This window comes from Cervus elaphus, chromosome 9, assembly GCF_910594005.1.
Source record: "Cervus elaphus chromosome 9, mCerEla1.1, whole genome shotgun sequence".
NCBI lineage: Eukaryota > Metazoa > Chordata > Mammalia > Artiodactyla > Cervidae > Cervus > Cervus elaphus.
The window spans coordinates 7,976,275-7,996,195 of NC_057823.1; the positions used below are offsets into that span (position 1 = coordinate 7,976,275).

At 53.9% G+C, this 19,921-nt stretch overlaps 3 protein-coding genes across 9 annotated transcripts; 2 read left to right on the forward strand and 1 right to left on the reverse strand.

Annotated features, from left to right (window-relative positions):
- The first annotated feature begins 435 nt into the window (after window positions 1-435).
- On the forward strand, window positions 436-2,634 carry LOC122699202 (nuclear receptor 2C2 associated protein). Its single transcript, XM_043910844.1, has 5 exons — window positions 436-844; window positions 1,035-1,125; window positions 1,480-1,585; window positions 1,657-1,724; window positions 1,980-2,634. The coding sequence occupies exons 1-5, from the start codon at window positions 807-809 to the stop codon at window positions 2,097-2,099; spliced, it is 423 nt and encodes a 140-aa protein (XP_043766779.1). The 5' UTR covers window positions 436-806; the 3' UTR covers window positions 2,100-2,634.
- RFXANK (regulatory factor X associated ankyrin containing protein) lies at window positions 2,149-8,197 on the reverse strand. Of its 6 annotated transcripts, none has more exons than XM_043910841.1 (10): window positions 7,978-8,197; window positions 7,171-7,310; window positions 6,479-6,673; window positions 4,891-4,971; window positions 4,687-4,752; window positions 4,337-4,437; window positions 4,034-4,159; window positions 3,600-3,666; window positions 3,154-3,234; window positions 2,149-2,327 (listed from the first exon to the last, which is right to left on the reverse strand). In XM_043910841.1, the coding sequence occupies exons 3-10, from the start codon at window positions 6,663-6,665 to the stop codon at window positions 2,251-2,253; spliced, it is 786 nt and encodes a 261-aa protein (XP_043766776.1). In that variant the 5' UTR covers window positions 6,666-6,673; window positions 7,171-7,310; window positions 7,978-8,197; the 3' UTR covers window positions 2,149-2,250. The 6 variants fall into 6 exon arrangements, with proteins under 6 accessions (XP_043766776.1, XP_043766774.1, XP_043766775.1 ...); XM_043910839.1 differs by having other exon boundaries at window positions 4,891-4,974; XM_043910840.1 differs by lacking the exon at window positions 7,978-8,197 and having other exon boundaries at window positions 7,171-7,559.
- Window positions 8,089-19,291, forward strand: BORCS8 (BLOC-1 related complex subunit 8). Of its 2 annotated transcripts, none has more exons than XM_043910846.1 (6): window positions 8,089-8,205; window positions 10,967-11,079; window positions 11,564-11,628; window positions 15,200-15,310; window positions 16,927-17,002; window positions 18,733-19,291. In XM_043910846.1, the coding sequence occupies exons 1-5, from the start codon at window positions 8,169-8,171 to the stop codon at window positions 16,958-16,960; spliced, it is 360 nt and encodes a 119-aa protein (XP_043766781.1). In that variant the 5' UTR covers window positions 8,089-8,168; the 3' UTR covers window positions 16,961-17,002; window positions 18,733-19,291. The 2 variants fall into 2 exon arrangements, with proteins under 2 accessions (XP_043766781.1, XP_043766780.1); XM_043910845.1 differs by having other exon boundaries at window positions 8,093-8,205; window positions 18,885-19,291.
- The last annotated feature ends 630 nt before the right edge of the window (window positions 19,292-19,921 follow it).

Consider the following 19,921-nt stretch of genomic DNA (forward strand, 5'->3'; position numbering starts at 1 on the left):
GCCATGGACTCTGTCCATGGGATTCTCCAGGCAAGAATACTGGAGTGGGTTGCCATGCCCTTTTCCAGTGCATCTTCCTAACCCAGGGATCGAACCCAGCTCTCCCTCATTGCAAGTGGATTCTTTACCGTCTGAGCCACCAGGGAAGTCGTGTCTGACTCTTTTGAGACCCCCTGGACTGTACCCCTCCAGGCTCTTCTGCCCCTGGGATTTCCCAGGCAAGAATACTGGAGTTGGTTGTCATTTCTTTCTCTAGGGGATCTTCCCAACCCAGGAAACGAACTCACGTCTCCCACATCGCCTGCATTGCAAGCAGGATTCCTCGCCACTGAGCCAGCAGGGAAGCCCGCAATCACTGGATCAGGGCCCTTTAAGAGGCAGGCACTGAAAGGCGGGGCAAATTAAACCACGCCCCGGGCTCAAGGGCCAGGCGCGCCTGCGCGGCTTTCACGCGGTTCCGGGTCTTGCTTTTGGTTCCGAAAGCAGTTTGAGAGAAACTGAGGCTCCGAGAAGGAGCGACCGCTCCCTAAACCGATAGGAAACCTATTTACCTTCCTTGCACCCACTGTGAAAGGCCTGGCCTGGGGTCTTTAGCAGAGTCTCCAAAACTCCAGGTTTTTCCAGCAAGGGGTTGGTTGGTCGAGGCGACATTTAGGCCTGGAGAGACCGGGCAGTGATGGATCTTGTGCAGCGCTATAGGTGAGGACGCGTAGATTCTGAGGCGTGAACAGGGCCGCGCTCAGGGGCCTGGATTCGAACCTGGACTGAGCCCAGCCCTGAGTCCTGCGAGGCTTTGTGGAACCGAGATGACCCACTCTTTGGTTTGTCCAGAGACAGTGAGCAGGTGAGAGCCCCTGGCAGGGGTGGGGTGTGAACCGGGGCGGGCAGTGGCGTACGAGGCCCTTGGCCTGGGGTCTAGTCCTAAGGGGCAGACAGAAATGAGGGAACCGGTGGTGAGGGAGGGGTGAGCCAGGTAGTAGGCGAGCCCTCGCCTCGGTGCTCAGCACCTCTCCACGCTGCGACTTTGCGTTTAGGGTGAGTTCGGTGCTGAATCGGAACACCAGGCAGTTTGGCAAGAAGCACCTGTTCGACCAGGACGAGGAGACGTGTTGGAACTCGGACCAGGTGAGGCACCCTCTCCTGGACCCCTAGTGTGAATCAGTATCAGGGCGGGGAGTCTGAGGGATTCCCCATTGGTCCAGTGGTTGAGAGACTGTGATTTCACTGCTGAGCGTGAGGGTTCAATCCCTGACTTTGGAACTAAGATCCTACAAGCTGTGCTGCACCACCAAAACAAATCATTAGGGGTCTAGTGTCCCCTGAGAACCTGGGGGCTCCCCAGCTGGGCAGATTGGCCAGGAAGGGAACCTGTGCTCACACTGTGCTCCCCACCCCTCATGGACTGTCAGTGAGAGGGACAGGCATAGCATGGCTGAGTATGAAGTGCTCACGGGCCTTTCCTTTTCTGTCTGCTTCCAGGGTCCCTCCCAGTGGGTAACACTGGAGTTTCCCCAGTGCATCTGTGTCTCCCAGCTGCAGATCCAGTTCCAGGGGGGCTTCTCCAGTCGCCAGGGCCGCCTGGAAGGTACTTGAAAACCCTGGAAAGTGGGGGACTAGAGAGGGCTCGCTGCCTCACTGCTTCTTTCCCTGCTGCAGGTTCTCTGGGGAGTGAGGCTCTCAGCAAGATTGTGGATTTTTATCCCGAGGACAACAACTCACTTCAGATATCCTGCTTCAGCCGCTGGGTGGGGTGATCTGCGCCTCTGAAAGCTGTGGGCCCTGGCGGGTGACCTTGGGCAAGTGGCCTCTAGGTCTCCACTGGTTCACCTGTAAAATGGGCTCATGACAGTCTGTTCTGTGCGAGAGCTTCTGAGGGGCCAACAGTCTACTGGGTCACCCAGCATGGTGGATGTATCTGAGCTGGGGCTGGCGGGTGGGAAAAGATAAAGAAATCTGTTTCCCTTGACTGTTCTGCTTACACCTTCCCAGTGCCACCTGCTGAGGTGGACCGGCTGAAGGTGACGTTTGAGGACACCACTGATTTCTTTGGCCGAGTGGTCATCTATCACCTACGTGTGCTAGGGAAGAAGAAGGTGTGAGGCTGCTGAGTGGCTGCCTCCTCCAAGAAGCACAGCAAAGTCCTTCAAGTTCTGCACAGAAGGTTTATTGGTTCCTCTTGGAAAGGGCCCCCTCCCACCGTCTGTCCAGGAGCTGCCTTTGAAGCCGGTTCTGGGTTCCCCCAGCTCTGGGTCAACCATTTTGTTCCCTGAGTGTCTTGAGTCCTTGGTGGGCGGTGTTTACTCGGGGTCGGCGGGCACCAGGTTGCTCTGGAAGAGTTTAAGGATGTGGTTCTCGATCACCTGTTGCACTGCAAACAGAACAGGCGAGAGGTGGGCCATGAACTGAACAGTGGCTGCAAAGATAGAGGCCAACCTGTACCTTCCCCTCAGGGTATGAGCAGGGGCCTCAGCCCTGGGGCCTGGACGGAGGACCCATTTCCTCCTCAAGTACATCAGATCCTTGCCAGAGAACAGCTGGGAAGACAGGCCCCTGCCCTAGGAACCTCAGTTTCCCCGAAGTTTGTAAAAATGCATTTTTGGAGGTTTTTCAGTTATAAAAATATTCCTTACCCAACAAAATTGGCAAACTGGGACTTTCTCAAATGGACTAAAACTCCATCAAGGAAGGATGGAATGGGATATTTCCCATGCACCACCCCCCATGACCCCAGGGGTTAGTTCTGTTAGGATCTCCCCCTTTTCTGAAGTAGGGAGTCAAACTGGGGTCTGTCTCCAGCCCCTGTTCACGTCCACTTCCTGCCATGGAGGGGGCTGGTCTCCATGGCCATGCGCACTGTGACCCTCCTGGTATCCTCGCCCCGTTGGGGCCTCCTTTGGACCTCTCAGTGCCTGCATGTCCCTCCATTACAGCCCCTGTCACTGATACACATTGGCCTCCTGCCCCAGTACACGGGGAGCCCAAGAGCTGGGACTAGTACATGCCCAGGCCAAGTATACACCAGCACCTGATGTTTGCTAACATGAACACTTTCGCTGCTAGCATCTGACATCCAAAAGGGATGTCCCATGCACCCTGCTGTGGATTATCCCACCTACAGCACCCTGACACCGCCTCCAAGTGTCTCAGGCCAACCTTTCCGATATCCCAAGGCCACGGCGAGGTCCATCGGGGTGTAGCCGGAGTCTGCCTCAGTGGTGAGATCAGCTCCTCGGGCTGCAGAGCAGAACAGGTGCTGCAGAGGAGGCTGGGCTGGGGACCAGGAGCCTGGGTGGGGTGCGGAGGTGCAGGGACTACCCACCACGCAGCCACAGGTCTGCTGGTAGCTGTGTGGCCCTGGACAAGAGCCTGACCTCTGATGAATGTGGCCACTGGAATCTCCACCTCCAGGGTCTCTGAGGTATGCAGAGTGTGTGTGCTCAACCCAGTCAGCCAGACCCCTGTGCTGTTGCTGCCACCTCCTGTCCCCACCTCAATCCTCCAGGAGAAAGCTCTTACCCATCCTAAGAGCGGTTCAGGCAGAGCTCAGACCCTTCCCTGGCGGTCAGGATTCCTGCAGGGCCAGCCTCTACTGCACTCACCCAGCAAGGCCTCCACGCACTTCACATGGTTCCCACGCACGGCGTACAGCAGTGGCGTTCCTCCATTCTGTCAGGAACAGGGGTACAGGACAATTGACACCATCTTTTCCAGATTCCCATGAACCCCCACACCTTCCAATTTAATGTGGCTCCTCCTCCTGTTGGTCACTTGGCCCACCTAGCTTATTCTCTGGATCTCAGTTTAGATACTGCTTCTTCCAGGAAGCCCGCCCTGACTTCCCTTGGCTCTACAGATGGCCTCATCTCTGTCTACTATATCTGAGCTGTTTATGTGTCAGCTAAACCCCTCAAACAAACAAACAAACAAACAAACAAACAAACTGGTAGCTCTATGAGGCTTGGGGATGGGTCTCAGCACCCCGAACAGACTTGGTACCCTGTGAGGTGCCCAGGGCCAGTGGGTGGCGCCTCACCCAGTCATAGATGTTGATGTCCACATCACGTTCCAGCAGAAGCCCCACAATGTCCGTGTAGCCACCGGTGCTGGCCAGTGACAGGGCACTCTCCCGCTCCTTGGCCAGGATGTGGGGGTCGGCACCCTGGGAAAAGCAGAGGGGGCAGTGACAGAGCCAGGGCAGAGGGAGGGTGGGGGCAGCCTCTGCAATCCTGGAGCCCCCATGTTAGCTCCATCTTACAGACACGGCCCCAGCAGACTCAGCTGAAACCGCTGCCCACCCTCCAGTCCTCAGGAAGCCCCCAGCTGGGCTGGGACGCACCCACTCGAGCAAGAAGCGGACAGTCTCGATCTCTCCAAAGGCGGAGGCCCAGATGAGGGGGGTGAAGCCGCGCTCGTCCGGCTTGTTGATGAGGTTGTCGCCTGGCAGGAGGGGGGTGGTACCACTGGGATGTACCCCTGCCCACTCTCCCCAAGGCTGCAGAACTGGGGGCGGGGTGGGCAGCTGGGGTCAGGTGTGGGGCAGGGAGGCATACATGTGGATGACACGTGTGGACATGCGCAGGCACACGTACAGACACAGGCACACACGTGGAGGCTCAGGTCATGTCAGCAGCCACACACACACACCAGCAGGTAAAGTCACACTGGTGCACGCGTGTGGGCACACACCTTTCCTCAGATGCTCCTTCAGTTGGCTCAGCTCCCCTTGCGCTGCGAGCTGGTGGATGGACAGGGCTGGGGGCCAAAGAGAGGCAGAGTCTGCACCTGTCCCATCCCTGCTCCAGTACTCCGTTCACTCCCCCTCCAAAGTCGCTCCTCCCAGCCCCTGCCACTCCTTCGCTTCTCTCCCCCGGGGACCAGGGGCCCACTCACAGTCCAGGGTGGCTGGCAGGGCCGAGACTTCATTGCCCCGCTGCCGGTTGGTGAGGGTCGTTGAGTGCTTCAGGGAGCTGCCTGCTGGGAGAGAGAGAAAGGGCCTCGGTTTCCCCTCAATATGTCTTGGGTTTTAAGGCCAGACCCTGGGGGCTTGGCGGAGAAGGCAATGGCGACCCACTCCAGTACTCTTGCCTGGAAAATCCCATGGACGGAGGGGCCTGGTAGGCTGCAGTCCATGGGGTCACTGAGTTGGACACGACTGAGGGACTTCACTTTCACTTTTCACTTTCATGCACTGGAGAAGGAAATGGCAACCCACTCCAGTGCTCTTGCCTGGAGAATCCCAGGGATGGGGGAGCCTGGTGGGCTGCAGTCTATGGGGTTGCGCAGTCGGACATGACTGAAGCGACTCAGCAGCAGCAGCTGGGGGCTTGGAACTACCAGAGGCAGTGCCTGGCTCCACTGTCCACTCACTCCACCCTCTCAGATGCCCAGGGTGTATATTTCTCCTCCACCCTGGCAAGGTCCTGCACAAAGTCTCTGCCCTCAAGGGCCCATGGACAAGCCAGGGAGTCAGACAGAAACAGAAATAGAATGAAAGCTTAAGCTGAAATATGGGCTCAGGAGAAATGAAAAGCAGGTGGAAGAGGGGCAGAAAGAAGGAAGGGCAGGGGGTGAGTCCCTTTCAGAGAAAGTGGTCAGAGAGGGCCACTCTAAAGAGGCCCAACTGTGAGCTTGGCCAGTTGAAGAAACCTGGGGAGAGGTGTAGGAAGAGCATTTCACACAGAGGGAACAGCAGGGGCAAAGGCCCCGGGGGGATTGTGTCACACTCTCAAAAGATTCCCGTCAAAAGAAATCCTTGGGTGCTCAATAAGTCAGACATAGAATTATCATCCGACCCAGCATGGTACTCCCCAAAGAGTTGAAATCACGTGTTCAGACAAAAATTGAGCATGAACATGAACATACATGTTCACAGCAGCACTAGTCACTCACTAATAGGGGAACAACCCAAATGTCCATCAAGGGATGAATGAATAAAGTAAATATGGTCCTTCCATACTATGGAAGATGATTCAGCTATAAAAGGGATGAAGTACTGACACACATTACAATCAGGTGAACCTTAAAAACATGCCGAGTGAAAGGAGTCAAACGGAAAAGGCTACATGTTACATGAACCCATTTATAGGAAATGTCCACAACAGGCAAGTCCACAGGCACAGAAAGCAGATTTTGGTTGCCAGGGCCTGGAAGAAGTGGATGGGGAGCAACTGCTAATACCTCTGGGGTTTTCCTTTTGGGGTGATGGAAGTGTTCTAGAACTACAAAGATGTGGAAGTGACACACCACGGTCACTTACTGCCACTGAATTGTAAGCAATTCCAGTTAAAATGGCTAATTTTATGTTATGTGCATTTTACCACAATGTAAAAAAAGAAAACAATCCAAAAGCAATCCCTCACAGGGTGGAGAGGGAAGACACATTCAAGGTGACGGGACACAAAGACAGAAGTCTCGTCTTGGGCCTGACATGTCACCGATCTTGCATCCCAGAAGCAGGAGTCCAGGGGAAGTATCCTACCTTGAGGTGAGGAGCTGCCAGCATCTGGCTCAGGATTCCCAGGCTCAGGGGTACAGGGGAAGAGACTGAGGACCACAGTGTCTGAGCCGTCAGGGGACTCGTCCCTGGGGTCTTCGGGGTCCCCAAATTCTGGGGTTGAAGGCTGCTGGATCAGGCTGAGATCCTCGGCAGGCTGGGTGTGCTCCATGGGGAAAGCTGGTGGAAGGGCCAAACAGGGAGAGATGGCAATAATTATCAACAATTCATTAAGCAGGCACTGACTACATACCTGGCCTTACATAGTAAGGGTGAGTAAACTCAGACTCAGCCAGAAAATTAAAACCAGGGTCGTTTTAATTGGACTTCTTGGACCCACTCCTCCCCACCACCAGAGCACACACAACAGGCACTGCTTAAAAGCCCTGGCTCTGGGGTGGGCTGTCTGAATCCCTCCACTTATACGCTTGGGCATCTGACTTAATTTCTCTAAGCCTCAGTTTCTTCATTAAAAAAATGGTGAAATGAGGCCTAAAAAAAATCATGTCTGTAAATATCTGAGCAGGAGGACTGATACCTGGGCAGGCCTTAATAAATGTCTGCTGTTGTTTTTGGGGGGGAGGGGGAAAATCGCTAGAATGAGCAAGGGCTCAACAAAGATGTGACTGGCTGCATCCCACCCGCCCCTCCCAAGCCAATCCATCAGGTCCACTCACCTCCAGCTAGCCTCCTCTGCCACCCGACGCCGCGAGTCAGGGTACCCCCAAACTTGGGGGCGCAACTCACAAACTTTTCTCTTCCAATTGATGCAAGGGGCAGCAAGATGGAGCCTGTACTGTCAGCGCCTTGCCTGCTTCTGCTGGGACGAGAGCAACTTGATACGCGACCGCTACCCCCACCCCGAGTTCTCCCACTGCGCCTGCGCGCCCCCTCCCCCGGCAAAAGTGCGGAAAGGCTGGAGCAGTAGGAGCGGTTCGGGCCCTTTAAGGCTTGGGGGAGGGCCGAGGCTTCCGCCAGGGCAAGAATTATGCAATTGCGCCTGCGCGTTTCCGTCCCCACCGCCCCGGAGGGAGCCCGGTAGGGTCGTGAGGGATGGGCGGGGCCTCAGAGGGCGCTCTCTCTCTCTCTCTCTCTCTCTCTCTCTCTCTCTCTCTCTCTCTCTCTCTCTCTCTCTCGTTCACGGCCCTCGTCCGCCCTCACCCCTGACTCCGCCCACACGTTTTTCCTGACGCAGCGAATCGGTTCCGCCTTCGGACAGATGGGCCGGGCTTTCTTTAGTAGGGGGGGCGTGAGGGGCTACACCACTGCTGCTCCCTTCCGTAACACTATCTCCTATGCAGGCGTGGGGGCTCAAGGGCCTCTGCAGGGATTTGGTGGCAGCAATGGGGTACAAGTGCATGGAGTATTTCCCCAGTATGTCTGCCTCCTGAAAAGGGGTTCGGTAAAGGAGGGCACCTATGCCCCTTCTCCGCCTGAGCGTCCCTCCTGGAGCTTCAAGGGGCCTCCGGCCCCTCTTCACTCACCTCCCGATTGCCTCTTTCCCCAGTCTCTCACTCACGGCCCTTCTGTCTGTGTTGACTAAGAATCTAGAAGGGAAGACCAATTAGTACCGGAACTGGATAAGCGCGGCGTCCAGTTTCGTACGGAAAGTTTAGGCTGTTGTCTCTACCTCCAGACTTCCGGTTCCGGTCCTCGGAATAGGGCCGTGGCTACTATGGAAGAACCCGAGATGCAGCTCAAGGGGAAGAAAGGTGGTGTGGGGCCCCACGCGGGGCGGGGCGGAGGGGCCAAGGACTCATAGAAGGGCGATCTGAAGGGGGTGACAGGGGGCCACGGCGCTGAGGGAGCGTTTGGGGGCAGTGATTGAATTGCCAAGAAATCCCGGCTCAACCGCTGACTAGTTTTGAAACCTTTAGAGACACTGTGCCTCGGTTTTGTCATCTGTAAAATGGGGAGTATAATAGTCTCCCTGCCTCCCCCCGCCCCCCATAAAATTGTTATGAGAATTCAGTAACGTGATATGGTAAAACAATGTGTAAAACACTGGAAGAATGCCAGGGGCGTGGCAGTTGTGTGTACTGTTTGCTTTGTATTTAAGCATTTGTATATATTTGTTGTTGTTGTTCAGCCGCTAAGTCGTGTCCGACTCTTCGGGACCGCATGGACTGTAAGCTCACGAGGCTTCTCTGTCATGGGATTCTCCAGGCCAGGATACTGACGTGGGTTGCTGTGCCCTTCTCCAGTTGTATATATTTACATACCTGTAAATCACATAGGATTGGGGGCAGGAGGAGAAGGGGACGACAGAGGATGAGATGGCTGGATGGCATCACCGACTCAATGGGCATGGGTTTGGGTAGACTCCGGGAGTTGGTGATGGACAAGGAGGCCTGGCATGCTGCGATTCATGGGGTCGCAAAGAGTCGGACACGACTGAGGGACTAAACTGAACTGAACTGAAATCACATAGTTAAAAGTTACAAAATACCGCTAGCTTATTTTTAAAGTGTCAATGTCGTTGTTAATTTGTTACATACATCACTGCTAGTTAATGATTTAGACGTCACAAGTACATTTATTTCCACATGCTTCCTAACAGCACTGTGAGGTGTAAGCTATTACCACTGTGTTCATTTTCAAAAGGAGGAGCCCTTAGAGGGTAAGAGGACATACAGTTTGGAGGTGGCAGGCTGGGCTCTGCCTGAGTCAGCACAGTGGTGAGCTGGGCAAACCCAAACCGGACAATCTTAAGCACAGCCTCCCCTGACTCCCAGACACCAACGGGTTCTCCCTCACTAACTACACTGTCCTGGGCAGTGGGATGGGGTCCATCTCTGTAGCAAACCTTGAGGTGGGTTCTGTTATCCTCCCATTTTTTTCATATGAGAAAACTGAGGCTCAGAAATACTTCTGCCCTCACAAATCCCAAGTTTTAAATAAACATAACCTAATAAAGAATGAGACCTTTTACACCTGGAACTAACAAAACATTGGAAGTCAACTATACTCCAATGTAAAATTTTAAAAAAGATTAAAAATTTAAGTATAAGGGAAATGAACAAAGTTCTGAGGTTGAGAGTGAGGTTGAAGGGACATCTGATTAAGCTTGGTGATCAGGGAAGGCCAGGAGGTGACAATTGAGCTGAGGGTTGAAGGGAAATGAGAGGGGGGGATGGAGGCAGTGTCATTGGCAGGAGCGAGTACAAAGGCCTTGAGGTGGCAAAGTGTTCAGAGCTGTGCTTCAATACTAGTCACAGTACTTATTCATATTTAAATTAATTAAAATTAGGTAAAATTTAACATTCAGCTTCTGAGTCACATTTCAAGTGCTTAGTAGTTGTATATGACTAGTGACTACTGTATTGGGCAGCATAGATTATAGAGTCCTTCCATCATCTCCGGAAGTTCTTGTGGACAGTGCCGAATGTCCATGGAAAGCTGTGAGGCCATTGTGCCTGGGGCAGAGGGCCAGGCAGGCGGTGGGGGGGAGTGGTAAGAGCAACAGAAAATGCAGAGCCTTCTGGTCCATGTGAAGCAAGGCAGATTTGCTTCTCTGGCTGATGGGAGTCATGGGAGTGTTTCAACCAAGGGAGAGACCCATCTGATGTGTTTAGTAGGAGCTCGTCTGTTTTGTGGGGACTGGATTGTTGGCAGGAGAGGGAGCAGGGAGACCAGGGAGCAGGTAAGTTTGGGATCTAGGTGAGAGACAGCTATGCCTGGACCAGTAAGGGCAGTGCAGTGGTAAAAGTGGGTGAGTTTGGGGCTTTGTTTTGTGACCGAACAAGCAGGAGCTGCTCACTGATGGGGTAGGAAGGGCAGGGGCCACCATCTGGCTGCTGTTTTTGAGGCAGACCCTGGGATGAGGAGTTGTCTTTAACTTACTAAGAGAGCCCCGCAGAGGAGAGGGGGAAATAGGACAGGATTGGGGAGGAGGCTGAGCAAGCAGCAACCTCAGGTAGAACCCTGCAGAGGGGAGCCACGGTCTGTTCCCACAGGGGAGCTTATGGGGATGAGTCACACTTCTTGAGTTGTTCAGACACTCAGCATGGGTTGTGGACTTTCCTCCCCCTTGGTGGTCAGTCATGGCCTGGAACCATCCACCCATGTAAACTTGCAGGCACTTTTGGGTCCAGTAGCCAGTGGGCATCTGAAGAAGAATCTCTTGATTTTGTCACAGGTAAATGAAATGTGAGTGGATTTGAGTGGGTGGCAGCAAGCAAGTAGGTTTAGGAAGGGAAGGATCATGAATTCACTGGATATGTTAATGTCATCAAGACTCAGGCCCTTCTGTGACTCCCAGATGGAGTTGTTTGGCTCTGCTGTGATCACCTGCAAGCCATCACCAGGGCCACAGGTGACCCAGCTGGGAGGGTTGCTGGGCTCTGCTCTACTCTGGGTGGACTCACGGGTTGAGCAATCAGGAATCTAATGCTTTGTCTCCTTGATCACCTGTCAACCCTATCTCCCTCTCCCCACCGGCCCTACTTTGCCAACTGTCCATCCTGGACCCAGTTACTGACAAATTCACCGAGAGTGTCTACGTCCTGGCCAATGAGCCGTCTGTGGCCCTGTACCGGCTTCAGGAGCACGTGCGCCGCTCTCTGCCTGAGTTGGCCCAGCATAAGGTAAGAGTCCTGTCCTAGCGACTGACCTCTCCCAGGGTCTGCACCTTGTGAGCTGGGGCCTGCTAGGTGGAGCAGGGAGCACAGCTCCTGTTGGTGCGGGAGTCAAGGCCGGGACATGAGCAGGGAGGTGCATGGTCACTGACCCAGCTTGGGGCTGGACGGATTCACCTGGGGTGGATTTGGAAGAAGAAGAAGGTGCTGCGTCTGCTATGACCCATGTGGTGAGAAGGAGGCAGCCACATGAGGACCCAAGGGAAGGATGTGTCAGGCAGAGGGAACAGCCTGTGCAGAGGTCCTGAGGCATAGTTGCCACCTGTTCACAGAAAGCCCAGACAGGAGGGGTGGGAGTTGCCAGAGGAAAGATTGGGGCTGGAGGGGGCGGGTCTCAGCAGCTGTGGTGATTGGCGTTCGGGTGCTCCATTCCTGAGAACTGGGAGGAAGGAGGTAACAGCCAGCCCTGCTCACAGCTCCCCACCCTCCACAGGCTGACATGCAGCGGTGGGAGGAGCAGAGCCAGGGAGCCATTTACACCGTGGAGTACGCCTGCAGGTGAGCACCCACTGCCAGCATTGCCCCACTGTGCCTGGGTGTTCAGGGGCAGCTCCGTCAGCTGCCTGCTGAGCCCTGGCCTGCCAAGCCCACCTGAGTAGGGGCAGGTGGAGCTCGACTCACCTGGCCGCAGGGCAGAGTTCCAGCCCAGACCTGTGCTGCTCACTATTTGATCCTCACGTGTCTCGGTCAGGCTTCTTCCTGGTCCTCAGCAGCCCCCACCATCTGTCACAGGAGGGGTCATAAGGATTCCAGGAGGTGCCTCAAGAGGCCAGCGTTTCCCACCCACAGCCAGGACCACAGACTGACTGGTGGGGTGGATGGTAGCTTGGGGTAGTGCCCAAACACAATACTGTTTATTTTAAGTTTTTATTTCTTTCTAAGTTTTTATATTGTGGTAAGAGGCACATAAGTAAAATTTATCATCTTAACCATTTTTAAGTGTTCAATTCAGTGGTATTAAATATATTCATAATGCTGTGCAGCTATCCCCACCACCCACCTCCCGAGTTCTTTTCATCTTGCAGAACTGAAACTCTGTCCCTGTTAAACATGAACTCCCCACTTACCACCCCCATTCCTGGCTCCTGCCACTCTGCTTTCTGTCTAAAAATCTGTCTATTCAAGGGACCTCACATTAATGGAATCATACATTTTTTTTTTGTCTTTTTGTGACTGTCCTCTTTCACCTAGCATAGTATCTTCAAGGTTCATCCACATTGTAGCCTGTGTCCGAATTTCCTTGCTTTTTAGGGCTGAATACTATTTCATCCTATAGATGGACCACGTTTTGTTTATCCATTCATCTCTTGGACATTTGGGTTGCTTCCATGTTTTAGCTACTGTGAGTAAAGTTTCTGTGACTATGGGTATACCATTTATTATTTGTGTTTTCTTGTTTGCTTACCTTTCTCTAAATACCCAGAATTTTTAACCCCAAGTGAAAGATGTACCCGATAATAGAAAGCAGCGGTTGGTGTTTCTCCCCGTTATTGCAATCTGCCAATCTGCCTCCTGTGCTTCTGTTGGCTCCCCATGACTGTATTTCACGTCCAGGCTTGTTCCATTTGCTTTAGGAGTTGATGACTTGGGAGTGCTGTTTGCTCCTAGTGCGGGCTGTAGTTTGTTTTGGTGGAGGCTAGACACTCCCCAGCAGTCCTTGTCCGTGGCACTGTGGGATTTGCCTGCCTGTTTCTGTTGTATAGTCGAAGTTCCTTGACAGGAAGTCCTGTTGCTGGGAGTTCTGCCATCACCAGCCCCCTCTGCTGGGGCTGGAGGGTGATCCAGACTGATGGCATCTTCCTGGGGATTGTGGTTACAAACACTCTTCTCAGCTCCAGGAAGAGTAGAAAAGATAATGGAGTTTTTCTTGCAGCTACTAAATAGTTCCTGGTCAGCCAAGAACCTTTCAGCCTAGGTTTGGGACTTCCCCGGTGGTCTAGTGGCTAAGAATTCAAGCTCCCAGTGCAGCAGGCCTGGGTTTGATCCCTGATCCAGGAACTAGATTTCACATGTTGCAACTAAGAATTTGGATGCTGCAACTAAAGATCCTGTGTGCCACAATTTAAGACCTAGCACAGCCAAATAAAAACTTTTTTTTTTTTTTTTAAAAAAGGCCCATGTTTAAGGAAGAACAGATCAAAGTCTGTATTTTCTCCCAGTTCCTCTAACTGCCCTGTCCATTGCAGGAGGTTGGACCCTCATTGGCTGTTTACACTTACATTTTAATGAATTGAAATAAAATGAAAGATTCAGTTCCTCAGTCTCACAAGCCACATTTCAAGTGCTTAACAGCCATCTCAGTGGATAAAGAATGTGTCTGTCCATCATGTTCCAGAATGTTCCATGGGACTGCCTTGTGATAGGCAGGGGGCCTGTCTACTCTGAACTCTGAGCACTTCTCTTTAGTGAAATGTAAATTTCTCTAATGCTGAAAGACTGTTTCCTATGGACATGAAAAGGCCCTTTTAGTTGTTTAAAATGCCTTATGCAGTGTTAATGCTTGGTGTGAAACTGGGAGAAACTATATGGTCTGTTGGTTGGGCCAGTTGTGAACTTGTGTTAGACAGCTTTTTATCGAAGTGGACAGATACTAGGAAAGCTGACTGCATTTGGTGGTGTCAGATGAGCAAATGGACAGTCTGGGTTTCAGCCAACGCTCCCCTCCTTTGATCTCATGGCCATTTCCAAGCAGGTCCTTGACTGATAATAAATGGAAGTGACTTCTTTGTCTTTAATAGGACTTGAAAATGACCCTTTTATTTTCACTGTAGGTGTCATTGCCCAGGCAACTTTCTGGCATTAGCAGTGCCCCAAGAGGTTTGGTGAATATTTTCCTGTAGTGCTGTTGGAAACAACATTTTTATTAGACATTCATCCATGTGGCAGCAACACCAGAGCTTAGCACAGCTTTGCAGTAGTGCCTCTCTAATGGTGCTGAGTCTAAACTCACTTTCAGAGCTTTTCACAGTCCAGCTGACAAGCTTCCTTCAGGGGGAGGAACAGGTTACCTAAAAGGAAAGCATGATATTTTAAAAAATGAAAGCTGAGTGCAGAAGAATTTATGCTTTTGAACTGTGGTGTTGGAGAAGACTCTCGAGAGTCCCTTGGATTTTTTTTTTTTTTTTTGATTTTGATTTTTATTTTTAATTTTTTTTTTTTTTATTAGTTGGAGGCTAATTACTTCACATCCCTTGGATTTCTAAAGGAAATCAGTCCTGAATATTCATTGGAAGGACTGACGGTGAAGCTGAGGCTCCAATACTTTGGCCACCTGATGCGAAGAACTGACTCATTGGAAGAGACCTGACCTTGATACTGGGAAAGATTGAAGGCAGGAGGAGAAGGGGACGACAGAGGATGAGATGGTTGGATGGCATCACCAACTCAATGAACATGATTTTGAGCAAGCTCTGGGAGTTGGTGATGGACAGGGAAGCCTGGCGTGCTGCAGTCCATGGGGTCGCAAAGAGTCAGACACGACTGAGCAACTGGACTGAACTGATTTTATTTTTAGTTACACAAGGTCTTTGCTATGCATGAGGGCTTTCTCTAGTTGCGAAGAGTGGGGGCTACTCTCTAGTTGTGGTGCGCAGGCTTCTCATGGTGGTGGCTTCTCTCGTTGCTGAGCACAGGCTCTAGGGTGCGTGGGCTTCAGGAGTTCTAGCACACGGGCCCTAGAGTGCCTCTTCAAGCAGTTGCGGTGCACAGGCTTAGTTGCTCCAAGACATGTGGAATCTTCTCGGACCAGACATCAAATCCATGTCCCCTGCATTGGCAGGCAGATTCCTATCCACTGTACCACCAGGGAAGTCCAAAGCATGTTATTTTTGAGGTCATCTTTGAATGCTTATAGCTCCTTCAAAGCATTGAATGGTCTAGCAGCCATCAAGCAAAAGTTGTATCTTGCCATCCAGTGTTCTGGTCCGTAGGGAAATCTAAACTTGAAGCACACAGTGAGCCCTTGGGGAGGCCCATGGAATCCCCCAGCAGCTGGACAAACCACTGGGCCAGTGCGGGTATCCACTGGTCTGCTCTGCTGCCGCTGACTGGGTCCCCCGTCCCGTTTCAGTGCCGTGAAGAACCTTGTCGATAGCAGTGTCTACTTCCGCAGCGTGGAGGGTCTCCTCAAACAGGCCATCAGCATCCAGGACCACATGAACGCCACAGCCCAGGGCCACAGGTAGCTCCTGGGAGCAACCTCCTCTCCTGCTGTCAGCCCCCTTGCTGTAAGGACCTTCGCTGCTCAGCCAGGAGCTGCACCTTCTCGCTCCTTAGACAACTCCCTTGCTTGGTCTCGCGGTGGCTGGTGACTTCCTCTTGTCCTTTGCCGTCTGTAGTGGGAGTTGAGTCAGTCTGCACCCAGCTCCTGCGCGCTGCTGTGTGCTTGGGCTGGGTGCTGGGGGCAAGGCAGTGACCAAGACAGGTTTGCTCGCGGCCTCAGGGAGAGGCACACGGCAAGCAGGTAAACACGGAACAGACAAGAACATTTCAGATACATGTGAAGGAGGAGAAGGGGCCCCCTCTGAGGAGGTGGCAGAGATGCAAACAGAGGCTTGAACAATATGCAGAGGTGACCATGGGTGGGTGTTTGGTGTGGCAGGGGCGGGGCAGAGGCCCTGGGCCTGGTGAGCTGGATGTGTTGGAGGAACATCCAAGGCAGTCATACCTGGAGTGGGTGCAGGTGGGGAGACAGAGCTAGGGAGCTGGGCAGGGGCTCTGAGGGCAGCAGGGAGGGTGCCCAGAGCTGAAAGAGGCTTTGAGCCAATGACCAGATGGTCCAAAAGGGAAAAGTACTTACAGTTCTTACACAATGGGGAGAAGTAGCTCTTTTTGGTTTTGTTTTCATTATAACCTAATAAACATGCATTTGAACACCCATGTACCTGCTGTACCACTTCCCAGGTGGCTCGGTTATAAAGAATCCACCTACCAAGCAGGAGACACGAGTTTGATCCCTGGGTCGGGAAAATCCTCTGGGGTAGGAAATGGCAACCACTCCAGCATTCCTGTTTGGAGTACTGGAGTACTCCATGGACAGAGGCGCCTGGTGGGCTACAGCATGTGGGGTCGAGAAGAGTCAGACACAACTTCGTGCCCAGGCGTCGGCAGCAGCAGTACCTGCTGTGAGCCGTCACTCGGCCTCGAGATGTGTCTGACTCCTGCAGTGTGGGGTTCTGGCATGCCTGCCCCCCACAAGGCTTTAGAAAGGAAGAAAACACCTTTATGTTGCTGTGTGTGATAACAGACATAAGAACTGTCAAAACCGAAAAAGCCTTGTGTATACCTAAGAAGGGACATGCAGTGGCCTGCCCTCTGAGGGTGGCATGAGCAGGGTGCTTGGGGTTCACCAGATCACCACCTGGCTTCTCTGCCGCGGTGGGTGACAGCTACTGGGACTGGAGTTCACTGCAGCAAGCTTTGCACCGTACCCCGTCCCCCCCCCCCAGCAAGGCCACAAAACCAATAGCTTCTACTTTCAGCTCAGTTGCCCAGCTGCTTCCAAAAGCTCTGCTTGTGCCTCTGAAAGACACCAGTAGCAGCTTGTGTAGTAGCTGCTCACCCCCTCTTGCCTCTCTTCGCAAGCCCCAGGGATTTGAAGCTCCCAGACCTACATGAGACCCAGCCATGACCTCTGGAATGGGTAGCTGGCCCTGTTTTTACAAAGGATACCTTGAAGGCTCAGGCCAGGAGTCCTGGGAGACTGGTGCGTGACCCCAGTGTGCAATCCAGTCTAGCCAAGCATGCCTCAGGGCCTTGGACCTCAGCCTCATAGACGCCGCACATGTTTTGTTCCAGCCCCGAGGAACCGCTCCCACCCTCCTCAACCTGATCCCGGAAGAGACTTGGAGGTGCTCCGGCCCCTCTGACCCAGGTCAGTGCCGAGCGGACCTGGAGCCTCTCTGCTCCGTGCTCTGAACTAACCCATCCTCTCAGCATCTAAGAAGGGAGCTGCTTGACTAACCGCTGGGGTTTTCTCCCTGGGCTTGTTGAGTGGTTTCGTCTGTGGGAAGCTAGAGGGTAGGGGCACCTTGCGCCCTCCGCTGCACGGCTGTCGTCGGCCCACCTCCCTTGCGCTCCCTGTCACTTCCTGCCTCTCGTCCAGGCCACAGACCCAGTCTGGACCCCAAGGGCCCCGCCCCTCAAGAAGGTTTGAGCACCATTTTCGCTACCCCACCACGTGCCACCTGCTTGCCTGACCCGCACTCACTGTCTCAGGCAGAGCCCACATGGCAGTTGCCCACCCGGCTCTGGAATCCTCTTTGAACTGGTGACCTGCCGCGTGACGCTGAGCAAGTCCCTCCCCGCCCCGGTCTCTGCTTTTCCCGTCTGTCACAGTGGTTCATTAGCGGCAGAGAGGACATCACTACTTACGGCGGTGCCTGTTGCAGCAGTCAGCTACTGCTGCATGACAAACTGTCCCCAGACTCGGCCGCTTATGACACCAGTCATCTGCCTGCTTACAGTTCTGCAGTTTGGGCTGGACTCAGCCAGGCCGTTTTGCTGGGCTCACGTGGGGGCTGTTCGTGGTTCTTGATGGGGCCAGTATTCTGAGGTAACCTCGCCTCTGGCCCTTGACCAGCGCTGCCTGGTGTTCGCGGGGGAGTGTCTAGTTCTCCATGTGGACCCGCTAGCGGGCCAGCCGGGCTTCTCCTGGGGCTTGAGCCGCGGTGTGCACACGCTCCTGCAGCCTCCCCGTGCTGCATGGTTACGGGTGTCCCACTGGTCAAGGCCAGTCACGTGGCCAGGACGGGGCCCAGTGGGCGGGGACCGCAGGAGGGCGTCAGCACCGGGAGGCGTGGTTGGCCTTCCGAGGAGAGCATGGCCCCGGGACTGGCCTGGCGGCTTGTTATTCTGAGCTGATGCAGGGCAGACACAGGCAGACTGGAGGCGCCCAAGGGCCTGCCCGTGCCCACGGCTTGTGGAGCTCTCAGAGCCTCCTGCTCACTTGCCACGGTGTGCTCTTGTGCTGCAGAAGCCTTCTTGGAGGGTCAGGGGAGGCCTGGGTGGGGACAGGGACCCTATGCCTCCTCGAGCAGCAGCCCTGAGTGCCAAGAGGTGGCAGTGTTCATGGGTGTGCAGTCAGAGTTCTTTTGGGGCCCCTGCCACGTGCTGGGCTTGGCCCTGGCTGTAGGGGTAGGTAGGAACACTACGGATTGTGGGGTTGCTCAGGGGACCTCTGGGAGGGCCTGGAGCAAGAAGGGCTGCCACCCACCCCATTTCACCACCCAGTGTTGCCTGCCACCCCTGGACTCACACCCCCCATCTCCTGCATCCTGTGCCCTGGTCCCACCCACCCTCGCGCCTCAGGAGGCTGCCCGGCTGCCCCTTCTACCCCCTCCATGCGCCTGCCTGGAGGCTCCAGGCCAGCCATGAGTGCCCTGAGTCATCTGCTGCCCCTTGACTGCTGCACCCCTCAGAACAAAGTGCTCTGTGGCTCCCCCTGATTCCACCTTTGTCACCACAGACCCTGCTCTCCTCCCAGAATTGCCGCCCCACACCCCCTCTCAGAGCCTCCACTCCCACTCTTCCCCAGATGGCTCCCCCGCAGGGTTGTCAGTGACCTTTCATAGGGTCAAGTCTTGGTCTTCCCTGCTTCTCCAGGCCCAGGGCCCTACACACATCCCCATGTTGCAGAAGAGGAAACTGAGGCTCAGAGAGGCAAAGCAGGGTCATCATCGTGACTGGAAATGCCGGGATTCACACCCAGACCCTCTAACTCCCAGCACTTCACCTCTTCTCTTGGCCCCCCCTAGGATCTTGCTTCAGATGCCCCCTCATCAAGGCTCCCCTGAAGCCCTGGGGGTACATCTCAGAGCTCACCTTGACCCTCATCTCTACGCCCCTAGCCTGACCAAAGCTGGACTCTTTGACACAACCTTGTGGGACTTGGCAGGGACCGAAGACCAAGCAAGTGTGGCCAGCGCATCCCTCCTGCCTCTGGGCCAGCCATGAACGTTCTGAGACTTTGCTGCCCTTGGATCCTTCCCTGCCCCTCACTGGCCCTGGAGGTGGCCATGGCCCCTTGGACCAGTAACTGCTGCCACAACCACACACCTGCTGTGTGTCCAGCTGTGTGCCGGGTACTTCGCAGTGGTCACCTTTCATCCTCAGACAGCCCTGTAAGGGAGATGTCACCCCAAATACAGACGGCGGAAGAGAGGCTCTGAGAGGTGGTATCTTGCGCAGGGTCGCACGGCTAGGGAAGAGTAGACCCCGGTCTAATGTGGTCCCAGCCCTGCCTCCGACTTGCTATAAGACATGGGGCCTGGCTCTGACCCTCTCTGGTCCTGCCTTTCTCCATCTAGACAAGAAAGCATGGACTGGAGCCTTCTCTACAGGCTGAGGCAGACATTTGTGTAATTGCCTGCCTGGACTGTGTTCTGCCTCAAACAGAAATGCCCACCCCAAGCTCAGGCCATATAGAGAAGACACCCTGATGCCAGGGGTAGGTGTGGGACCCTGGCCTGGCTAATCGGAGTGCCCCATCTCCCAGGTCACAGAGCTTGGTTTCAGATGGGCACGTGATCCAACAAGAGGTCTTCCCTGAAGATTTTGCTGGAAAAGTACAAAAAGTACCATCTTCTTTCTGGGGTTGGTAAGCTCAGCAGATGGAACGTGGAACCTAAGAACATTGCCTGGGACCTTGGATCTAGTGTACCTGACACTAGAAAAATCTTAATTCTTCAGTTTCAGGAGTCCCTAAAGTCACTGCATTTGCCAAGATTGATCTGAGTCTGTTTCTGCTGACTTGAGAACATCCCACAGTGATCCCCGAGGATTCCAAGCCTGG

Bases quoted from the DNA above. Each gene is read 5' to 3' on its own strand.
- BORCS8 (XM_043910846.1), top strand. From the start codon at position 8,169: ATGGAAGAACCCGAGATGCAGCTCAAGGGGAAGAAAG. The intron at 11,080-11,563 runs GTAAGAGTCCTG...CACCCTCCACAG, and splicing joins CTGAGTTGGCCCAGCATAAG to GCTGACATGCAGCGGTGGGA. The intron at 15,311-16,926 runs GTAGCTCCTGGG...GTTTTGTTCCAG, and splicing joins GCCACAGCCCAGGGCCACAG to CCCCGAGGAACCGCTCCCAC.
- RFXANK (XM_043910839.1), bottom strand. From the start codon at position 6,665: ATGGAGCACACCCAGCCTGCCGAGGATCTCAGCCTGATCCAGCAGCCT. The intron at 4,438-4,686 runs GTGTGTGCCCAC...CCCTCCTGCCAG, and splicing joins GAAGGAGCATCTGAGGAAAG to GCGACAACCTCATCAACAAG. The intron at 3,235-3,599 runs GTGAGTGCAGTA...TCTGCTCTGCAG, and splicing joins GTGCGTGGAGGCCTTGCTGG to CCCGAGGAGCTGATCTCACC.
- LOC122699202 (XM_043910844.1), top strand. From the start codon at position 807: ATGACCCACTCTTTGGTTTGTCCAGAGACAGTGAGCAG. The intron at 1,126-1,479 runs GTGAGGCACCCT...GTCTGCTTCCAG, and splicing joins CGTGTTGGAACTCGGACCAG to GGTCCCTCCCAGTGGGTAAC. The intron at 1,586-1,656 runs GTACTTGAAAAC...TCCCTGCTGCAG, and splicing joins TCGCCAGGGCCGCCTGGAAG to GTTCTCTGGGGAGTGAGGCT.